This window comes from Bos mutus, chromosome 19 (genome assembly GCF_027580195.1).
Source record: "Bos mutus isolate GX-2022 chromosome 19, NWIPB_WYAK_1.1, whole genome shotgun sequence".
Taxonomy (NCBI): Eukaryota; Metazoa; Chordata; class Mammalia; order Artiodactyla; family Bovidae; genus Bos; species Bos mutus.
This window is the reverse complement of record NC_091635.1, coordinates 56505967-56525507: the sequence shown is the minus strand read 5'-3', so window position 1 is coordinate 56525507 and position 19541 is coordinate 56505967. Positions and strand designations below refer to the sequence as shown.

Here is a 19541-nt window from a genome sequence, read left to right as displayed (position 1 = left end):
AGAGGGTCAAGAACCAGAAGTGCTTTTGCTGAATCATTCTGATTCTCTCTCTGTCTGGATTTCTCATGAAGTTGTAATCAAGCTTTTAACGAGGTCTGGGAATTGAAGAGTAGCTTAGTGGGGCTGGAATATTTGTTCCAAGCTCACATGAGAGGTTTCGGTTCCTCACCGTACCTGGACCTTTCTCCATTGTATCAATGGGTCATAGAGCTGCACAAACATGGCAGCTGGCTTCCTCAGAGCAAGGGACAAGAGAAACAGTGAGAGAAAGAGAAATACCAAAACAAGAGCTGCAGTGTGTTTTATAACCAATCTCAGAAGTGAGCAGCTTACTTTCTGCCGTATGCTGCTGTTCACACAGACCATCCCCGGCACAGTGTAGGAAGCAGCTACATAAGGGTGTCCATGCCCGAAGGTAAGGAGCTGTCCTAGAGGATGCCTCCCTCACTGCTGTTTCACAGTGTAGTGTGTGTAATATATTAATAATTAAATCATTACATAATCTATACATCTGTATAAACAACACAAAAAATCTCAGTTTCATATTCTGGCTTGAAACATTAAGTTGTACTGTTGCTGATTTTTTCAAGTCCGTATAATCATTGGTTTTTAAAAGTTACTCATACTTGACTTATAGTTCCTTTTTGTTGATACACCTTTATATCAGATCCTGAAATCTGAGATAGCACTCCACATATTATAAAACCTGTTCTCCATTACATAGGAGATATTAACTTCCAGCCTTACCACTGCATATCAGTAAAACCTGAGCAGTCTGTGATTTCTGAATAAAACAGGTTTCTGTCTGTAGCAGAGAAGGCAAATAGATTTCACCTCACTTTCTCAAGTGTTGCTTATGAAGAATTCTGAGGCCACATTCAACCTCACCAAAGTGTGTCTTGATTCATCAGCAGTGTCTGCTGTGGGTGCCAGGGGAAGAGGCGTGTGGGACACGTGCCACATCTTGTGGTCTCTGGTCTTCCAGAGCATGTTGCCAACACAGGAACTCTGTGGGATGAGCAGTAATAATGCAAACTGTAAGCTGGAATGAAAAGTTAAACAGTGATGCCTCCTCCCAAAACAAGTTCAGTATATAAGAGCTTTGCCTTTATGACTTCAAAGGAAAGCTGATTTCCAATGGGCATGTTTTTCTCACATCTTTCTAGTCCAAGTTCATTAGCTACCCTAAATGACTGTCTGAATTTGGGTTGTTAAAGTGTTAGTCAGTCATGTCTAACTCTTTGTGACCCCGTGGACTGTAGCCCACCAGGCTCTTCTGTCCATGAGATTCTCCAGGCAGAAGTACTGGAGTGGGTAAACATTCCCTTCTCCAGGGGATCTTCCCAACCCAGGGATCAAACCCAGGTCTCCTGCATTGCAGGCAGATTCTTTACCATCTGAGCCACCAGAGATGCCCAGCTTGGGGTAGAATATCCTATTAGGTTGTTTCCAGGCAGGAAAAAATGTAGATCATAACCTGTATATGAATGAAATTTGCCATTGTCAGCCTGCTGTATTAATTAAAGGCTTAAGTTAGATTCATCATCTCATTTATAAAATAATGTACATAGTGTCTGTGTTAGATAATTCTAACATGACTAGAAATTAGGCGATTAGGGAAGGGACGGTGGAGAGCAAGGGATGTTTTCTGGATTGGAAATTAAAAGCTACTACTTTTAAGTTTTCCTAAATCCTTGGCAGATGATTTTTTTTAATTTATTTGTTTTTAACTGAAGGATAATTGCTTTACAATATTGTATTCATTTTGCAAAGAGTTGGACACGACTGAGAGATTAAGCGACACACACATACGTTGACATGAAGCAGCCATAGGTATACATATGTCCCCTCCCTTTGGAACCTCCCTCCCACCCTCTCCCACCCCTCTAGGTTGTCATGGAGCCACAGTTTGAGTCCCCTGGGTCATACAGCAAATTCCCACTGGCTATCCACTTTACGTATGGTAGCTTATCGATTTCCACGACACTCTCTGTAGTCATCCCACCCACTCCGTCCCCCTCGTCCCGTGTCCATACTCTGTTCTCTGTGTCTGTTCTCCCTGCTGCTTGGCAGATGGTTTTAACTCCACTTCAGTGGATACTGTCAGGAGCCCTCCCTCTGAAGACCTCATTAATTTGGCTGCTTTGATTAATTTTGAATGAGTTAAGAAAAACCCACAGACCTCTAAAGTTTAAGTCTCACTTGATGAACTGTTAGGGCAATTTCTATGCTCCTAACTTCAGCATCAGTAAGGAGCAATGGGGTAGGCTCCTCAACCCTGAGCATTTCATTCTTAATAAGACTATAATGAAGAAACCAGCAGAGGACTTGAGGGAGGGAATATGGAGCTTTTTAACGGTTTGTTCCAAACACTTCTCAGCTATGAGTAAATTGTAAGGTATTGAAACCAGGTTTGGATGTACACATCTATGTGATGACTGGTTTAGAATATCCAGTAACTAGTACAGTGCCTGGTAGGTGTACGGACTGAATAACTATTAATATTTATCAAATGAGTGAATACTGTCTTTAAGGAAGCAGTTTTTTGGGGAAAAATATGGGCCTTAGTATCAGAAAGAGCTGGTTTTGTTTTTTTGTTTTGCTGCATGTGTGGCTTGTGGGATCTTAGTTCCCCGACCAGGAATCAAACCTAATTCCTGGACCACCAGCGAATTTCCCAGACCTAGTATCTAGTGTTTATGCCACCATTTTTTAGTGTAAACTTGGTGTAATTGATACTATTTCAATTGTCTGTACTCCCATTTCTCATCAAAAAACAAAGATAGCAGTTTATCCAGTTTTGAGAGTTGAATAAAATAACTCACCTGCCACAGGTGAGTGCATAACAGATGTTGGTTTCCCCTACCTTCCCTTACATTATTCTACTGCTATTTGCCAGTGGAAGAGTTTTAAATGACAGCATTTGCACAGTTGTAAATAGAAACCAACAGCCGAAACCTACCCCATGCCCCTCCCTAGCCAGCCAGAGCTGGGTGACAGGAGCAGAGAGGTGGCGGCGCTCAAGAGCCCGAGACGCCTGCGCTAGATATTCTATAAATACGACACGGGGCGTAGCCGCTGAAGCACAGGATGAGCAACTGTCATTCAGACAGAAGGCCAGCCAGCTGTCCAAGGTTGCTCAGAATGCCACAGCCCACTGAAATGAATAAAACATCCAGATCCAAACAGACAACATCAAACTCTTTTTTTTCCCCCCCCATTTAACCGATGACAGGTATGACTGAGGCAGGAAGCATGTTTTTTTTTAGCATTTTATCAGAAAGATATTAAAAAAAATCTTTAGAGATTGTGTGAAGTACTTTGGAAATTCATTACCTTTCTAGGGTTATACTTTTTTCTTGATTTATATTTTGTTTAATTGTTTTTAATTTTGGAAATTCTAAAAATACAGAACATTATGAAAAATAATAAAATATTATCCAGTACCCACTAACATTTTATTATATTTTCTTTTAGTATTTTTTAATTAAAAAATAGGACATTTTAGATCAAAGTGAAATCCCCTTTGTTCTCCATTCTCTGTCTTATCCCATCCCTGGGGACAATTGCTATTACGAATTTAAGATATATTCTTAAAATATTTTTAATACTTTTTATGTACAGAGGACATACGAGTGTATTTTAAATGTACAAGAGGGACAGTTTACCCTACAAAGTTTTTTGTATCTATCATCTTACAAGTTGCTTTTCTCATTCAGTATTGATTTAACCATGAATATCTTGATTAGTGAATGAGCCTTATTTGTTTTATATTATTTATGGTATTTGTAGGGTTATATTAAATACTTTCATTTAGCCAAATATGTAATCTTCTCTCCCTCCAAGACCCTTTATTTAAATTGCTCAATAAATACTAACTTTTTTGTCACTTTCCCTTCCAAATTTGGTCACTGTATTAATCTGCTAGGGCTTCCATAACAAAATACCACAGACTGGGTGGCTTAAACTGGGTGAGAACTTTTTTCTCACAGTTCTGGGGGCTAGAAGGCCGAGATCAAGATGCTGTCGGGATTCACATCTTGCGAGGACCCTCTTCTGGGTGTAGACAACTGCCTTCTCACTGTGTGCTCACATGGCCTCTTCTCTGTGCATGGAAAGAAAGGTCTAGAGTGTCTTCCTTTTCTTACAAAGACACTAATCTCACTGGATCAGGGTCTCACCCCCATGATCTCACCTAATCTTAATCATCTCCACAAAGGCCGCTTTCTCCAACAGAGCCACATTAGGGTTTAGGGCTGCAACACAGAGCTGGGAGGAGCAGAGGACCCAGTTCATTCCATGGCAGTTGCTTCTTCCTTAAACTACTTTACATTTCCATAGATCTCTAGTACCTTTTTATTCAGCCAATAATCTCCAATATGATATAGCATATAATCTTTCTTGCTGTATATTTGCTGAGTTTCATGCAAATTGCAAGAATTAATATGCACCCAGTGCCCCTTCCCTCAAGACATAGTCTTCAGTGGGAGAAGTAGCTGACAGGGTGTGAGGGTGTGGTAAGTGGAATAATGGTTCCCCAGTAATATTAATGAGCTAATCCCCAGAATGTTTGAGTATATCAGGTTCCATGGCAAAGGAGCCATAAAGCTGTAGGTGGAATTACGGTTGCTAATCAGCCAACTTTAAAATAAGGAGGTTATCCTGGATTATCCATGTGTGACCAAACTAATCACATGAGTCCTCAACGGTGGAAAAGAGAGGCCAAAGGAAAGAGTCAAAGGAAAAGATATGACAACCAGAGATATACTGTGTGGCTGACTTTGAAGATGGAGGCTGCAAGTCATGGAATGTGGGTGGCCTTTAAAAGCTGGAAAGGAAAGGAGATGGATTCTGTCCTAAAGCCTCCAGAAAGAAATTTAGCCTTGCCAACACCTTGACTTGAGCTCGGTAAGAACCATGTTGGACTTCTGAGCTACAGAACCATTAGTCAGTAAGTTAGCATTTTTTAAGCACTGTGTTTGCAGCCATGTGTTACTGCACCAAGAGAAAACTAATACACAAAGTTAGAAGTGCAGGGGCGAGAGTGATGCTTATGATGGACCTATTATGTGTCAGGCATGAAACTAGGGAATTTATATGTTTTCTCTATATTTATTAACACTGTTAAGACAGTTCTTATGTTTTCTAGATTGGGAAACTGAGACTCAAAGTTTAAGTAAGTTTCCCTGGGACATACAAGTAATCCAGTGAGTGCCTGTTTTTCAGTCACTCAGTCATGTCCGACTCTTTGTGGCCCCATGGACTGCAGCATGCCAGGCTTTCCTGTCCTTCACCATCTCCCAGACCTTGCTCAAACTCATGTCCATTGAGTGAGTGATGCCATCCAACCATCTCACCCTCTGTCGTCATCCCCTTGCTGTCTGGGCAATACACAATTTCAGACCAGGCCTGCGTGGTCTACTCTACTGCTGTGTGACCTTGGACAGGGCACTGGAGCTCTCTTAGCTTCAGTTTCTTCAGTTGCCACATGATGTGCAAAGTTCAAGTCTGCTTGGGAAGCAGGCATCACACATAATTTTTATTTATACTGGATGAAGTTTTTATGAATTTTGTGATAAATGCTTTTAAAATGCTTTAGAGATATAGTCTGTGATCACTGAATTAATCAGTCATATGAAGTACACTCAAGTCATGACCCCATGGACTGTAGCCCATCAGGCTCTTCTGTCCATGGAATTCTCCAGACAAGAATACTGGAGTGGGTTGCCATTTCCTTCTCCAATTAGTCAGTACATTGCATCTTATAAAGCTAAAGAGCTCTTTTCAAGTGATGTCATTTAATCCATCCCAGAGCCTCCATATATATTGTTGTTGAAACCAACCCATATAATAGAGCCTCAGAAAGGAATATAACCAAGTGGTAAAATTCTCAGGAGTCAGATTTGGATCCAGATCCTGGCTCTAACATTCACTAGTTTTATTACCTGGGGTAATGGATTTCTTTGGAAGGAACGATGCTAAAGCTGAAACTCCAATACTTTGGCCACCTCATGCGAAGAGTTGACTCATTGGAAAAGACTCTGATGCTGGGAGGGATTGGGGGCAGGAGGAGACGGGGACGACAGAGGATGAGATGGCTGGATGGCATCACTGACTCGATGGACGTGAGTCTGAGTGAACTCCGGGAGTTGGTGATGGACAGGGAGGCCTGGTGTGCTGCGATTCATGGGGTCGCAAAGAGTCGAAGACAACTGAGCGACTGAACTGAACTGAACTGAACTGAATGTATTTCACCTCTCATATAGTTTAGCTTCCTCATATATAAAATGAGAATAATAAATGTAACTATCTCTCCTTTACAATATAAACATAAATCCCACCCGGCTCCTCTGTCCATGGGATTCTCCAGGCAAGAATACTGAAGTGGGTTGCCATGCCCTCCTGCCATGCCAGATCCTCCAGGGGATCTTCCTGACCCAGGGATCAAACCCATGACTCACGTCTCCTGCATTGCCAGGCAGGTTCTTTACCACTGGCACCACCTGGGAAGCCCATGTATAAAATATAAATATGTAAGTATATAAACCAGGATCTGTAATATTTATAAAATATAAGCATAAAACAAGTCTATTCTAAAAAACAGCTAAGCCAGTTTATTCACAAAGCCAAGGTGGTACCGTTAGAAACCATCAGTATGTAAAGTTCATGGGAAAACTGTAAAGGCTGGAGGCATATTTGATTTTTATCCCATAACTTTTTACTGTAATTCCGGGTTTCTGTTTTATAGCACTCACTCTCAAGTACCTTTTGCACTTAGGATTATGGAGTCTGTAACACTGATAAAATACCTCAAGAGTTTAGAGATGGTCTCATATAGGACCCCTCAAAGTTTCCAGTTCTGTGATGCTGTTCTTCTCTAGCATAATATGTGTATTTATATCTTTATTTTTTAGTGTAGTCAGCTTAACTTTGATAGAAAAATAATATTAGGATTAGTATAAAAGTAGTTGAAACTATATATTTCAAATAATTTTAGTTTTTTTAAGATTTGAAATTTGGTAATTAAAAAACACATTTAGTCAAAAGTTTATTAAACTTGTTTTATTGGATAAATTAAATGAAAGCTTTACAACTTGTATTATAATTCTTACCATTTTATTATAATAATATTAAAAATTAAAATAACTTCTATATTTCATCTATTTCTACTCATAAGTTGTAATTTAATATAGAAACTTTGGCAAAGGTGTTGCAGACTTACTTCTAATTAAATTTAGTTTCCATTAATCTATAGTCTGACAAAGTCTTTTAATTACTGACATATGTAGAGTAGCCTGAAAATACATATTTATTGCCTGGTTTTTGTATTTTAGAAAGACAAGCTCTTTGGTTTATAAAAATTTGTACATATATTTACTGGGAAAGTAATAGTCACGGCCTCATCTTGAAACACTCTCTTGTAGTCCTTTAGAGTATCACTAGCTCACGTAAGGATGTAGAGGGAGCTGAGAAATGCAGTCTCTGCCTGGGAGCTGCCTCCTGATGACAACTCTACAGTGTGGGCTGGAGAACATAAACTTAGGCGGACACTCCCGAAGGGTACGTTAGAATGTACAAACACGCCAACTGTAACAGTCTATAAAATTGCTTATTAGTATCTAATAGTTCAGTGTTTAGGTACCAGTGTCAGTTGGACATGTTCTTAGAGGTCTTCTGAAATTTCTTATCCTATAACCATCAAAAACTGCGTCAGTTTTTGAAAGTTACCCAAAGCTGTCATCTGAGACCATAAAACAGCTTCTCTTTTGGAAAAATTTATTGTATCCCCTTTAGACTTGGGATGTTTTTGACTATACAATAATTGACAGCAATCTAAGCCTGTGTGTATTACTTGAAAAAATATAATTCATACTTTTCATACTTTTTCAGGGCTTTTCAGTATTCATTTTTTATAAGTCTAGTGGCATAGTAATTTTTTCTAATATTATGCATAAGTAATATATTACTGTAGCTTTAGATTCTTGTACGTAATGTAATACATAGGCCTAAAGATCTTTTAATTAATTGGATTTTTAAATTTTAAAATATATCTTATGTATTTTTTATAGAGAATGCCATAAATATAGAATAGAAATAAAACTTGTCTTCAGAACCATAGAGATTTGGGATCCTGCTAATATTTGATCAGAGCCTCACCAGATTTCCAAATGCCTACTTGCAAAATTCTCAAAGTATTCTGTCATATTTACAGAGTTCATTAATGAGAAATATTCATTTTGATTTTAGGGGTATATTTCCAAAATTATGTAAGAGAGAACTCTTTATACTGTGTATCAGTGGGAACAAACTGCTTGCAGTCTTCTCTTAAACATGTTTTGGAATGGATACTTTCTGTTACTAATATGTAGTCATTCTCATTAACAGTGACGATTACATGCTGTGTCACCAAGGTTTGGTGACGTTTTTGTCTTTATTGACATGATTCACTTTTTGTTCTTGCCTTTTGATTTGTTTTCAATTGGGAATATTTTTTATTAACTTTTTAAATTTTTCATTACTACTTACAGTTTATGGCCAGCTCTTAAAATTTTTCAGTGATTCCAAGATACTGGTGCCAGAAACATTTTGGATTAACATATTTATTTGTCTTTATTTTCTGATTCATACAAATATTATATACATATTATTACTCTGCCCTTCATAAAAAAATCATAATTACTTTGACTTCTTATTCTTCAGGTTTATCTTAAATAGATAAAATAATGCATGCGATCTTGTTAAACTCACAGTGACATATAAATAGTATCATTTACAATGAAAGATTAACAAAAGAACCTCTTTCATCATCACAGACTATTACAAAAATGAATTTCTACAAAACTAGCGCACTTTTTTATCTTTAAACCACTTTTCTCTTAATAAGCTGTCCTAAATTTTTATTTTGAAAGAAAGCATTTTGCATGCTAGGAGGTAAGAAACATAAGCAGGGTAATTATAATGGGATTTAAATAATTCACTTATATTTCTTTGCCAGTAAAATAAAGCATGTTCTCTTGAGGGTTTTTTAATAAGCTCTAAAATATGTCTTTCAAATTACTAATATTACAAAAGGAAACATACAACACTGTCATCTTCCTGGCTCAAATGTTACTGTTTTCAACAGTAGATTTGGCAGTCATTCAGAGGCAAGTCGTATTAGGCTTTTTCAATTTTCAGATATATCTGAACTGCTGTTGATTGCTCCCCAAATCAGGTCAGATGCACTCTCTGCAGGAAGAGTTGCCAGAGGTACTGTATGTTCAAATGGAAGATTTTCGTGTTTCATAGTCAGCCTCATTTATTTTCCAGACCTCTAAATTTTTCATAGAAAGTAGCAGCATCTCACTTTGTGAACTATGGAGTCTTTATTAATTAAACAGAGTCAACAGGGCTGATTTATTCCCTCTCTTCTCAGTTGAATTACCAAGCACACAAATCAGAGAGGAAATATTTCTAATATAGAATGTTTGCCTAGCCTGTAAATCTGGGATTATCTCATCATACTGATTATGGCAAAGCTCTTTAGTCACCATGCTCACTAGGACATAAAAGTGAATGGTACACACACAAATGGCCCCATTCCAGCATCACAGGAAGAATTCCAAGTTTTTCTTACAGTAGTCAGAAAGCCCTAATTATTAAAAATTTTTTAAAAGGCAGAAAAAACAAACAACAACAACAACCATGATCTTTATTGAATACTTACTTTTTGCCAGGCACTTTTTGCATTTTAGAAGCATTGGTTCTGGATGGTTTTACAAAAAAACCAGGTGTGAAATGTGTACTTGAAGCATAGAAACTAACCCTCTGTGGCTTCAGTTTTATTTTTTCTATTCTATTCTCATGTTTGGTGCTAAGGATGTGTTTTCCAGTTGTGAACAGAGAAGTATATTGTGAACATAAGATAATCAATGTTTTTGGCATTATTTTGTATTTGCAGAAAGATCAGATATTGATTTGTTGATATAAAGTGCCTAATGAAGCTTACTGTCAAGGATGACTTTCTGGTGGTGGACCTTTCTAATATTGATTGTTCAGAGTCTATAGCTACATCTTCTTGAACATTTTACTTTTGCTTATTTTATGTTATCAATTCAGTGGAATGTCCATATATGGGCAGCAGTAATATTTCAAGCATGAGAATTTGTTTTTTAATATAAATTTATTTACTTTAATTGGAGGCTAATTACTTTACAATATTGTATTGGTTTTGCCATACATCAACATGAATCCTGCCATGGGTGTGCACGTGTTCCCCATCCTGAACCCCCCTCCCACCTCCCTCCCCGTACCATCCCTCTGGGTCATCCCAGTGCACCAGCCCCGAGCATCCTGTATCATGCATCGAGCCTGGACTGGTGATTGCTTTCACATATGATATTATACATGTTTCAATGCCATTCTCCCAAATCATCCCACCCTCTCCCTCTCCCACAGAGTCCAAAAGACTGTTCTACACCTCTGTGTCTCTTTTGCTGTCTCGCATACAGGGTTATCGTTACCATCTTTCTAAATTCCATGTATATGTGTTATTATACTGTATTTTTAAGTCATCTAAGAAAGCATGCGCCTGCAGTCACCCCTCGGGTAACTGTGCCTGGTTCTCTTCCTTCCCACCCTCCCCAGTTAGGAGGCATTGTAGGAGAGGAAGGATTCACAATAATTTATAAAGTCTCATCTTTGAGCTAACCTATTACAAATGTGCTGATAAAGAGTAAAGTGAATACACTAAGATATTAAAATTAGCAAAACTATCCCATCAAACGTAACTATCAGTTTTAAATGGGTACTTTGCACAGGATGGTATGTCCTCATTTGCCCTTGCAGTAGTATTCTAGCCCTCTGTGTTAACACTCACTGGTAATTCCTTAAAATCACTTTCAATTTAGACAGCTTTCCAGCTTTAAAAAACCCTTGAAATGAAGTTAACCTGTGCAAAATCACATGCTTTGTAGGTTTAGCCTCCATAATAAGAAACTGTGCTAAACCATTTTAAAGAGTTCATAGTAATATGGATTATGGTCAAGAGAATAATATTTCTTTGTGTCACTTAGCCACACTCTGAGGTTTTAGAACTATGAAAATATCTGGCCTTGCCACCTCCACCTTATTCTTAAACAATTTAAGTACTTTTAGTCTGTCATGAAACTATAAGTGATCTTCTTCCTTAGAAAGCTGCATTTTCAATATCTAAACAGAGGAATTGAACAATTTGTTTTGGGGGATATAGATGGAATTTAGAGTACAGGATTGAAAACAAATCCAGTAATGACACTGAGCCTGACCATTGGTATTAAGTCCATCATCAACAGCCAATATAGTAAGTGCCTGTTTGCAGTCAAGCCCAAATTGTTCTCAATGGTGCACTCGTCCCGTGTGTGCTAACAGGCCATGGTGCTTTAAGTATTATTACAACTCTTCAGTCGCTCAGTTGTGCCCAACTCTTTGTGACCCCATGGACTACAGCATGCCAGGCTTTCCTGGCCATCACCGACTCCCAGAACTTACTGAAACTCATGTCCAACGACTTGGTGATGCCATCCAACCATCTCATCCTCTGTCATCCCCTTCTCCTGCCTTCAATCTTACCCAGCATAAGGGTCATTTCCAGTCAGTTCTTCACATTAGGTGGCCAAAGTATCGGAGTTTCAGCTTCAGCATCAGTCTTTCCACTGAATAGTCAGAATTTATTTCCTTTTGGATTGACTGGTTTGATCTCCTTTCAGTCCAAGGGACTCTCAAGTCTTCTCCAGCACCACAGTTTGAAAGCATTAATTCTTCAGCGCTCAGCATTCTTTCAGGTCCAACTCTCACATCCATACATGACTACTGGAAAAACCATAGATTTGACTAGACAGACAATTGTCAGCAAAGTAATGTCTCTGCTTTTTAATATGCTGTCTAGGTTGGTCATAGCTTTTCTTCCAAGGAGCAAACATCTTTTAATTTCATGGCTACAGTCACCATCTGCAGTGATCTTGGAGCCCAAGAAAATAAGCCTGTCACTGTTCCATTGTTTCCCCATCTATTTGCCACAAACTGATAGGACTGGATGCCATGATCTTAGTTTTCTGAATGTTGAGCTTTAAGCCAACTTTCTCACTCTCCTCTTTCACTTTCATCAAGAGGCCCTTTAGTGCCTCTTCACTTTCTGCCATAAGAGTAGTGTCATTTGCATATCTGAGGTTATTAATATTTCTCTCTGCAACCTTGATTCCAGCTTGTGCTTTATTCTGTCTAGCATTTTGCATAATGTACTCTGCATATAAGTTAAATAAGCAGGGTGACAATATACAGCCTTGACATACTCCTTTTCCTATTTGGAACCAGTCTATTGTTCCATGTCCAGTTGTAACTGTTGAATCTTGACCTGCATACAGATTTCTCAGGAGGCAGGTAAGGTGTTCTGGTAGTCCATCTCTTGAATTTTCCACAGTTTGTTGTGATTTACACAAAGGCTTTAGCGTAGTCAGTGAAGCAGATCAGATCAGATCAGTCGCTCAGTCATGTCCGACTCTTTGCGACCCCATGAATCACAACACGCCAGGCCTCCCTGTCCATCACCAACTCCCGGAGTTCACTCAGACTCATGTCCATTGAGTCAGTGATGCCATCCAGCCATCTCATCCTCTGTCGGCCCCTTCTCCTCCTGCCCCCAATCCCTCCCAGCATCAGAGTCTTTTCCAATGAGTCAACTCTTCGCATGAGGTGGCCAAAGTACTGGAGTTTCAGCTATAGCATCATTCCTTCCAAAGAAATCCCAGGACTGATCTCCTTCAGAATGGACTGGTTGGATCTCCTTGCAGTCCAAGGGACTCTCAAAAGTCTTCTCCAACACCACAGTTCAAAAGCCATCAATTCTTCGGCGCTCAGCCTTCTTCACAGTCCAACTCTCACATCCATACATGACCACAGGAAAAACCATAGCCTTGACTAGACGGACCTTTGTTGGCAAAGTAATGTCTCTGCTTTTGAATATGCTATCTAGGTTGGTCATAACTTTCCTTCCAAGGAGTAAGCGTCTTTTAATTTCATGGCTGCAGTCACCATCTGTAGTAATTTTGGAGCCCAGAAAAATAAAGTCTGACACTGTTTCCACTGTTTCCCCATCTATTTCCCATGAAGCGGTGGGACCGGATGCCATGATCTTCGTTTTCTGAATGTTCAGCTTTAAGCCAACTTTTTCACTCTCCACTTTCATTTTCATCAAGAGGCTTTTGAGTTCCTCTTCACTTTCTGCCATAAGGGTGGTGTCATCTGCGTATCTGAGGTTATTGATATTTCTCCCGGCAATCTTGATTCCAGCTTGTGTTTCTTCCAGTCCAGTGTTTCTCATGATGTACTCTGCATATTAGTTAAATAAGCAGGGTGACAATATACAGCCTTGTCAAACTCCTTTTCCTATTTGGAACCAGTCTGTTGTTCCATGTCCAGTTCTAACTGTTGCTTCCTGACCTGCGTACAAATTTCTCAAGAGGCAGATCAGGTGGTCTGGTATTCCCATCTCTTGAAGAATTTTCCACAGTTGATTGTGATCCACACAGTCAAAGGCTTTGGCATAGACAATAAAGCAGAAATAGATGTTTTTCTGGAACTCTCTTGCTTTTTCTGTGATCCAGCAGTTGTTGGCAATTTGATCTCTGGTTCCTCTGCCTTTTCTAAAACCAGCTTGAACATCAGGAAGTTCACGGTTTACATATTGCTGAAGCCTGGCTTGGAGAATTTTGAGCATTACTTTACTAGCGTGTGAGATGAGTGCAATTGTGCGGTAGTTTGAGCATTCTTTGGCATTGCCTTTCTTTGGGATTGGAATGAAAATGGACCTTTTCCAGTCCTGTGGCCACTGCTGAGTTTTCCAAATTTGCTGGCATATTGAGTGCAGCACTTTCACAGCATCATCTTTCAGGATTTGGAATAGCTCAACTGGAATTCCATCACCTCCACTAGCTTTTTTCGTAGTGATGCTTTCTAAGGCCAGATGTTTATCTGAACTCTTTTGCTTTTTCTGTGATCCAGCAGATTTTGGCAATGTGATCTCTGGTTCCTCTGCCTTTTCTAAATCCAACTTGAATATCTAGAACTTCTCGGTTCTGTACTATTGAAGCCTGGCTTGGAGAATGTTGAGCATTACTTTGCTAGCCTGTGAGATGAGTACAATTATGCAGTAGTTTGAGCATTCTTTGGCATTGCCTTTATTTGGGATTGGAATGAAAACTGACCTTTTTCAGTCCTGTGGCCACTGCTGAGTTTTCCAAATCTGCTGGCATATTGAGCACAGCACTTTCACAGCATCATCTTTCAGGATTTGAAATAGCTCAGCTGGAATTCCATCACCTCCACTAGCTTTGTTCATAGTGATGCTTCCTAAGGCCCACTTGACTTCTCACTCCAGGATGTCTGGCTCTAGATGAGTGATCACACCATCGTGGTTATCTGGGTCGTGAAGATCTTTTTTGTGTAGTTCTTCTGTGTATTCTTGCTACCTCTTCTTAATATCTTCTGCTTCTGTTAGGTCCATACCATTTCTGTCCTTTACTGAACCCATCTTTGCATGAAATGTTCCCCTGGTATCTGTAATTTTCTTGAAGAAATCTCTAGTCTTTCTCATTTTATTGTTTTCCTCTATTTCCTTGCACTGATCACTGAGGAAGGCTTTCTTATTTCTCCTTGCTATTCTTTGGAGCTCTGCATTCAGATGGATATATCTTCCCTTTTCTCCTTTGCCTTTCGTTTCTCTTCTTTTCTCAGCTATTTGTAAGGCCTCCTCAGACAACCATTTTGCCTTTTTGCGTTTCTTCTTCTTGGGATAGTTTTGATCACCACTGCCTGTACAGTGTTATGAACCTCTGTCCATAGTTCTTCAGGCACTCTTGTCTATCAGGTTTAAGTCCCTTGAATCTATTTGTCACTCCCACTGTATAATCATAAGGGATTTGATTTAGCTCATACCGGAATGGTCTAGTCATTTTCCCTACTTTCTTCAATTTAAATCTGAATTTTGCAGTAATGAGTTCATGATCTGAGCTACAGTCAGCTCCAGGTCTTGTTTTTGCTGACTGTATAGAGCTTCTTATTTTTGCTGACTGTATGTAGTCTTCTCTGTAGACTATATAGAGCTTATTGAATGTATAGAGCTTTTGCCTTGCGCTGGTCATAGCCAACATCCTCTTCCAACAACGTGAGATGACTCTATACATAGACATCACCAGATGGCCAATACTGAAACCAGATTGATTATATTCTTTGCAGCTGAAGATGGAGAAGGTCTATACATAAAATGTGTATTTTAAAAGCCTTATTAGACACTTTGGAAATGTTATTCTGTAATATTTTAGGAAGTAGGAGATTCTTTCAGATCCACAATCTTATCTGATCTTCGTAAGGGCCAGCCCTCGGGTGCACTTGGTCTAAGACCTGATGCTGCTCTGAGGTTGAGTTTGGGGAGGATGGGACACGGAAGTGGGTCTAGGATGGATAGTGCCGCAGGGTACACCAGGGCTAGAATGAGCATCGAAGGAGAAGAAACAAGTCAGCCTGTTCCGAAAGCTATCTCTGCAGGACCAAGGAGCTGGTCAGATAGAGGTAGATTCAGGCAAGACATCCAGCTGAAGGCTGGGATTGGATACTAGTTCTAAGAAACACCCTCCCTCAGTAGGGGCCCATGCAGTGATGTTTGACCACCCCTGAAAATGCACCGTGTCTTTGTACACCCTTCCTTACCTCTGCTTGTGTTCTTCCCTGAAATGCCTAGTTATTTGTTATGAAAATATGTTAGGTACCATAGATTCAAAGTTAGCAAACCCAGTTCCTGCCCTCACATGCAGTGAGAAGGACTAAGAATAAATAGTCACTTGTAACATAGTGTGAGCAATAAGGCCATTGGCACAGATGGGAGGAATCTTGAGGGGTATTTGATTCTTTAGAATTAGAGTTAGCTGGATAAACAAGGTGGGAAGGAGGAGTATTGTAGCAGAGAAGAAAGCGTGGAGGCAGGTAAAAAGCAAGGTGTTTCATACTGTGGAGCGTGTATTTAATCCAGAAAGCATTAGTTGGCACTGAATTTTTAGCAGGTGAGCAACAGTGTATGATTTGTCATTTAGAAAGATCTCTTGGCTAGAGTGGGGAATGAATTAAAAAACTAGAACAGAGGCAGAGAAACAAGCTGTTTCAGTGACCCTAGTCTATAGCGTTGGAAAAGAAGAAGGAAAAGACTCCAGAAATGTTACAGCGTGACAGTCACAGGACTTGCTGATGGGTGAGGAAGAGTGAGCAGTTGAAGGTGATCCATTCTCCTGCCTTGTTTTGTTATTGTTGTTTTTGTTTTACCAAAAATAAAGAAATGGGGTTTTTTGAACCTAGAAAACATATCTAAAGACTTTTAAAACTGGATCCTGAGTCCAGTGCCAACTGCTTCGTAATGCAGGGGACTGCAGCAGGGTGGAAGCAGTGTCAGCGGGATCACTGCTTGCACAGGTAGAAGGGCAGTCTCTCCAGTCGTGACTGTGCCTCCTCTTGTTCTTCCTCCCAAGCCACGTAACACAGACTACGTCCTGGGTGCACCCCGTGATGAGCGCGCTGAACCTGTCCTGCTCAGAGGAGGATGAAGAGGATGGTTCCCGAGAACCTCCCGACCAGAGGAACTCATGATTTCCTGTGGGAAGCTGCACTCCGTGGTCTTCCAGCGGCTCCATCTACGCAGATAACTCTGAGACACAACATCTAAACGAGGAGTAAAACACACACTAGTTAGTGAGGTTGTGAAATGGAGACTCTGGATTTAAGCTGTTTTTGTACAACTTTTGGATATAACTGTATACATTTGCAAAATTGATTGCCACTATAGTAGTTCTTTAAGAATAATCTAGTCCTATTTTTTAATCATATGTAATTAGATTTCATAATATGTATAATTTTTCATATGTAATTAGATCTTTGTAATTTTACATTTAGTTCTTTATGGAATATCAGACAGTGGTTTTTATAATTAAGACTTTGAAAAATTATGTGAACATAGTGAAACACTTCATTTATTTGATAATTCACTAATCTTTTATATGCATATCATAGGAAGGTGATTTAAGCAAGCTTTGGGGAGTTCTTATGGATCACATTTAGACAACTATCTCACAAGCCACTGGATACAGCTTATATCTTGAGGATGCTTTCTAATTTACAAAATGCTTTTCAGACCCTGTCTTATGTAAAGCATACAATGTGCCTGTGAGGCAGCTCCAGTGGGTATTTTATAATTAGGAAAATAGCGTTCAGAGAATCGAAGCCCCTCTCCTGGAGCTGAGGCTCACACCATTGTCTTCCAGTTCCACACCCAGGCCCCTTCGCCCGACACACAGGGCCGTGGGGCTCTGTTGATACAGCTGAGCTTCACCGCTGTGCACCCCGGGAGCCACAGAGACTCAGGGGACACGTCTGCATTTAAACATGGCTCCCAACCGGTCCACGCTTCTTTATAAGCCCTTCCCCCACACACTCAACTGGCAGAGGCAGGGCTTTGTGATGCTGTTACAAACAGCTTCTTTTCAACAGCTCACATTTTTCTAAAGTAAAGTGACTGGCTCCCATCAGGGATTTGCCCAGCTTGGGTTATACTTGCTGGAAAGGGGGTTTGAGAGGGGCCAATGAACAGAGAATAGAGGGGCATCCAGAATCTGTGTCGAAAGAGACATCCATCGGCCTCCAGACTGATTATGCTTTTGATCTCATTTTCATTTTATTGTAAGGAGAGTTTCTGGAAGGAATGAGCCATTGACTTGCAGTGCTAAAGATTTTCTCTCCGTTTAATGATTTAAAGCTGGAGCTGGGAAATGAGGATGGGGGAGGGAATGGAGTTGGGAGGAAGTCATTTTAAATGCTCTGGGCATTGAGTACCAACTGAATAATAAAAAGGGACTTATCCTTACCCAACGTTGTTAATATTGTTAGGTAATATACTTAGGAGGAAAGTCAGCAAGAATTATTAAACATCTTTTGGTGAAAAAGACTCATTTTGCAAATGAGTTCTTATGTAGAATCTCAATACTTGTAATGGATTTTTTTTTAAAATATTACTGTCTTACTTAAAAGATAGAGGCTTGGAGCTCAATTAAAACAGCAAACCTAAAACTCCTTAGGATATATACTGGCAGAATTATCGATTATAACCATTTTGTAAATGAGTAAACTGAGATCTTAAGAGTTCACACAGTAAGTCAAACTTAGAACTAGATCCTGAGTCTCCGAGTCTGCTACCCTTCATATGGTATGTTATATAGACCTATGCTCTAAATACATGTGTACATTATACTCACACATCCCTGAATATATGTAGGGTTTATAATTCTGTCTTGAATGATAACATAAGTCAAATCCAGGGTGATAGGTAGTCATTAGCCCTGAGAAAAGTTTCAGAAGGGCTGCAGAAGACCTGAGTTTCCCCTGACAGCTCTTTGAATATTGGGAAGCTGCAGGGAGACACGTTTTGAGAGAAGGCCCCGAGGGAGCTCTTTCCTTACGTCCCCTAGAGATGAGTGAGGTTCTCAAACACCCCAAGTTACTTTTATACGTTAGTATCTATAATCGTGAAAGTACACAGTATTTGTTGTTGCCGAATTAATGGTACAAAATGTCCCTCCCCTTCCTGGGAGTGTTTTTCTAATTAGTTTCTAGTGAGGAAAACACAGGAGACGCTCGAATCACTTGGCATCAAGGTTCTCAGGGCACATTTCACTGGCGGAGGCCTCATACATTGACTTTGCTGTTTGGTGGCACTTTCCTCACTGATTCCTAATTGAACACCTAAGGGAAAAGGCCTATGAAAATTGTAATATCAGGGACTTCCCTGGCGGTCCAGTGGTTAAGACTCTGAGCTCCCACTGCAGAGGGCACAGGTTTGATCCCTGGTCAGGGAACTAAGATCCCACATGGCACACAGGACACAGCCAAAAAATAAATAATATCTAAAAATAAAATTGAATATTACTTATTGAGCTTATTGTGCCATATGTTTGTGATGGCAATTTGCATATATTATTTCATTATCTTCTTAAAACAGCCCCATGAGGTAGAAATTATCTATGATCATCCCCATTTTGTAAAGAAGTTTACAGTTAGAGAGAATTGCTAGTCTTTGCATCAGGGTCCACACAGCACCCAAGAGTGGAAGCTGGGTCAGAAGGCAGGTTTCCCAGGGCTGTTCTGGTAAACCACTGCACCACTTAGAGCCATTGTATGTGACACTGGAGGGCAGAGCTGGGATCCATGGGTCAGTTTTACGAAGAAACAGATTCTAGCTCCGTTCGATAAGGAGCTTTCTGGTAGTTAGGATGCATCAGGACAGAATTCCCCGGGAGAAAATGGAAGCTATGTCCCAGGAAGAGTTCCATCAGTCTAACTCCTTATTATGAGACCATTGCCGAAGAGGCTCAGGGTTCTCTGCCTGGACCACCTGAGCACTGTCTGAGATCTCTTCCTCCGTATGCCTCTGTGACCTCTAAACCAACAGATAAATGCCCCAAGAGACGCTCAAAGAAACATATGGCAGGGAC

General features: G+C 39.9%; 1 protein-coding gene across 4 annotated transcripts in view; it reads left to right on the top strand.

Annotated features, from left to right (window-relative positions):
* Positions 1-18981, top strand: part of STXBP4 (syntaxin binding protein 4) — a 232818-nt gene extending 213837 nt beyond the window's left edge. For all 4 annotated transcript variants that reach the window (XM_070357302.1, XM_070357301.1, XM_070357299.1 and 1 more), the window contains one exon: positions 16530-18981. In XM_070357302.1, coding sequence (XP_070213403.1) covers positions 16530-16647 — 118 coding nt within the window. In that variant the 3' untranslated portion in view covers positions 16648-18981. The remainder of the gene's footprint in view (positions 1-16529) is intronic.
* Positions 18982-19541: the final 560 nt, after the last annotated feature.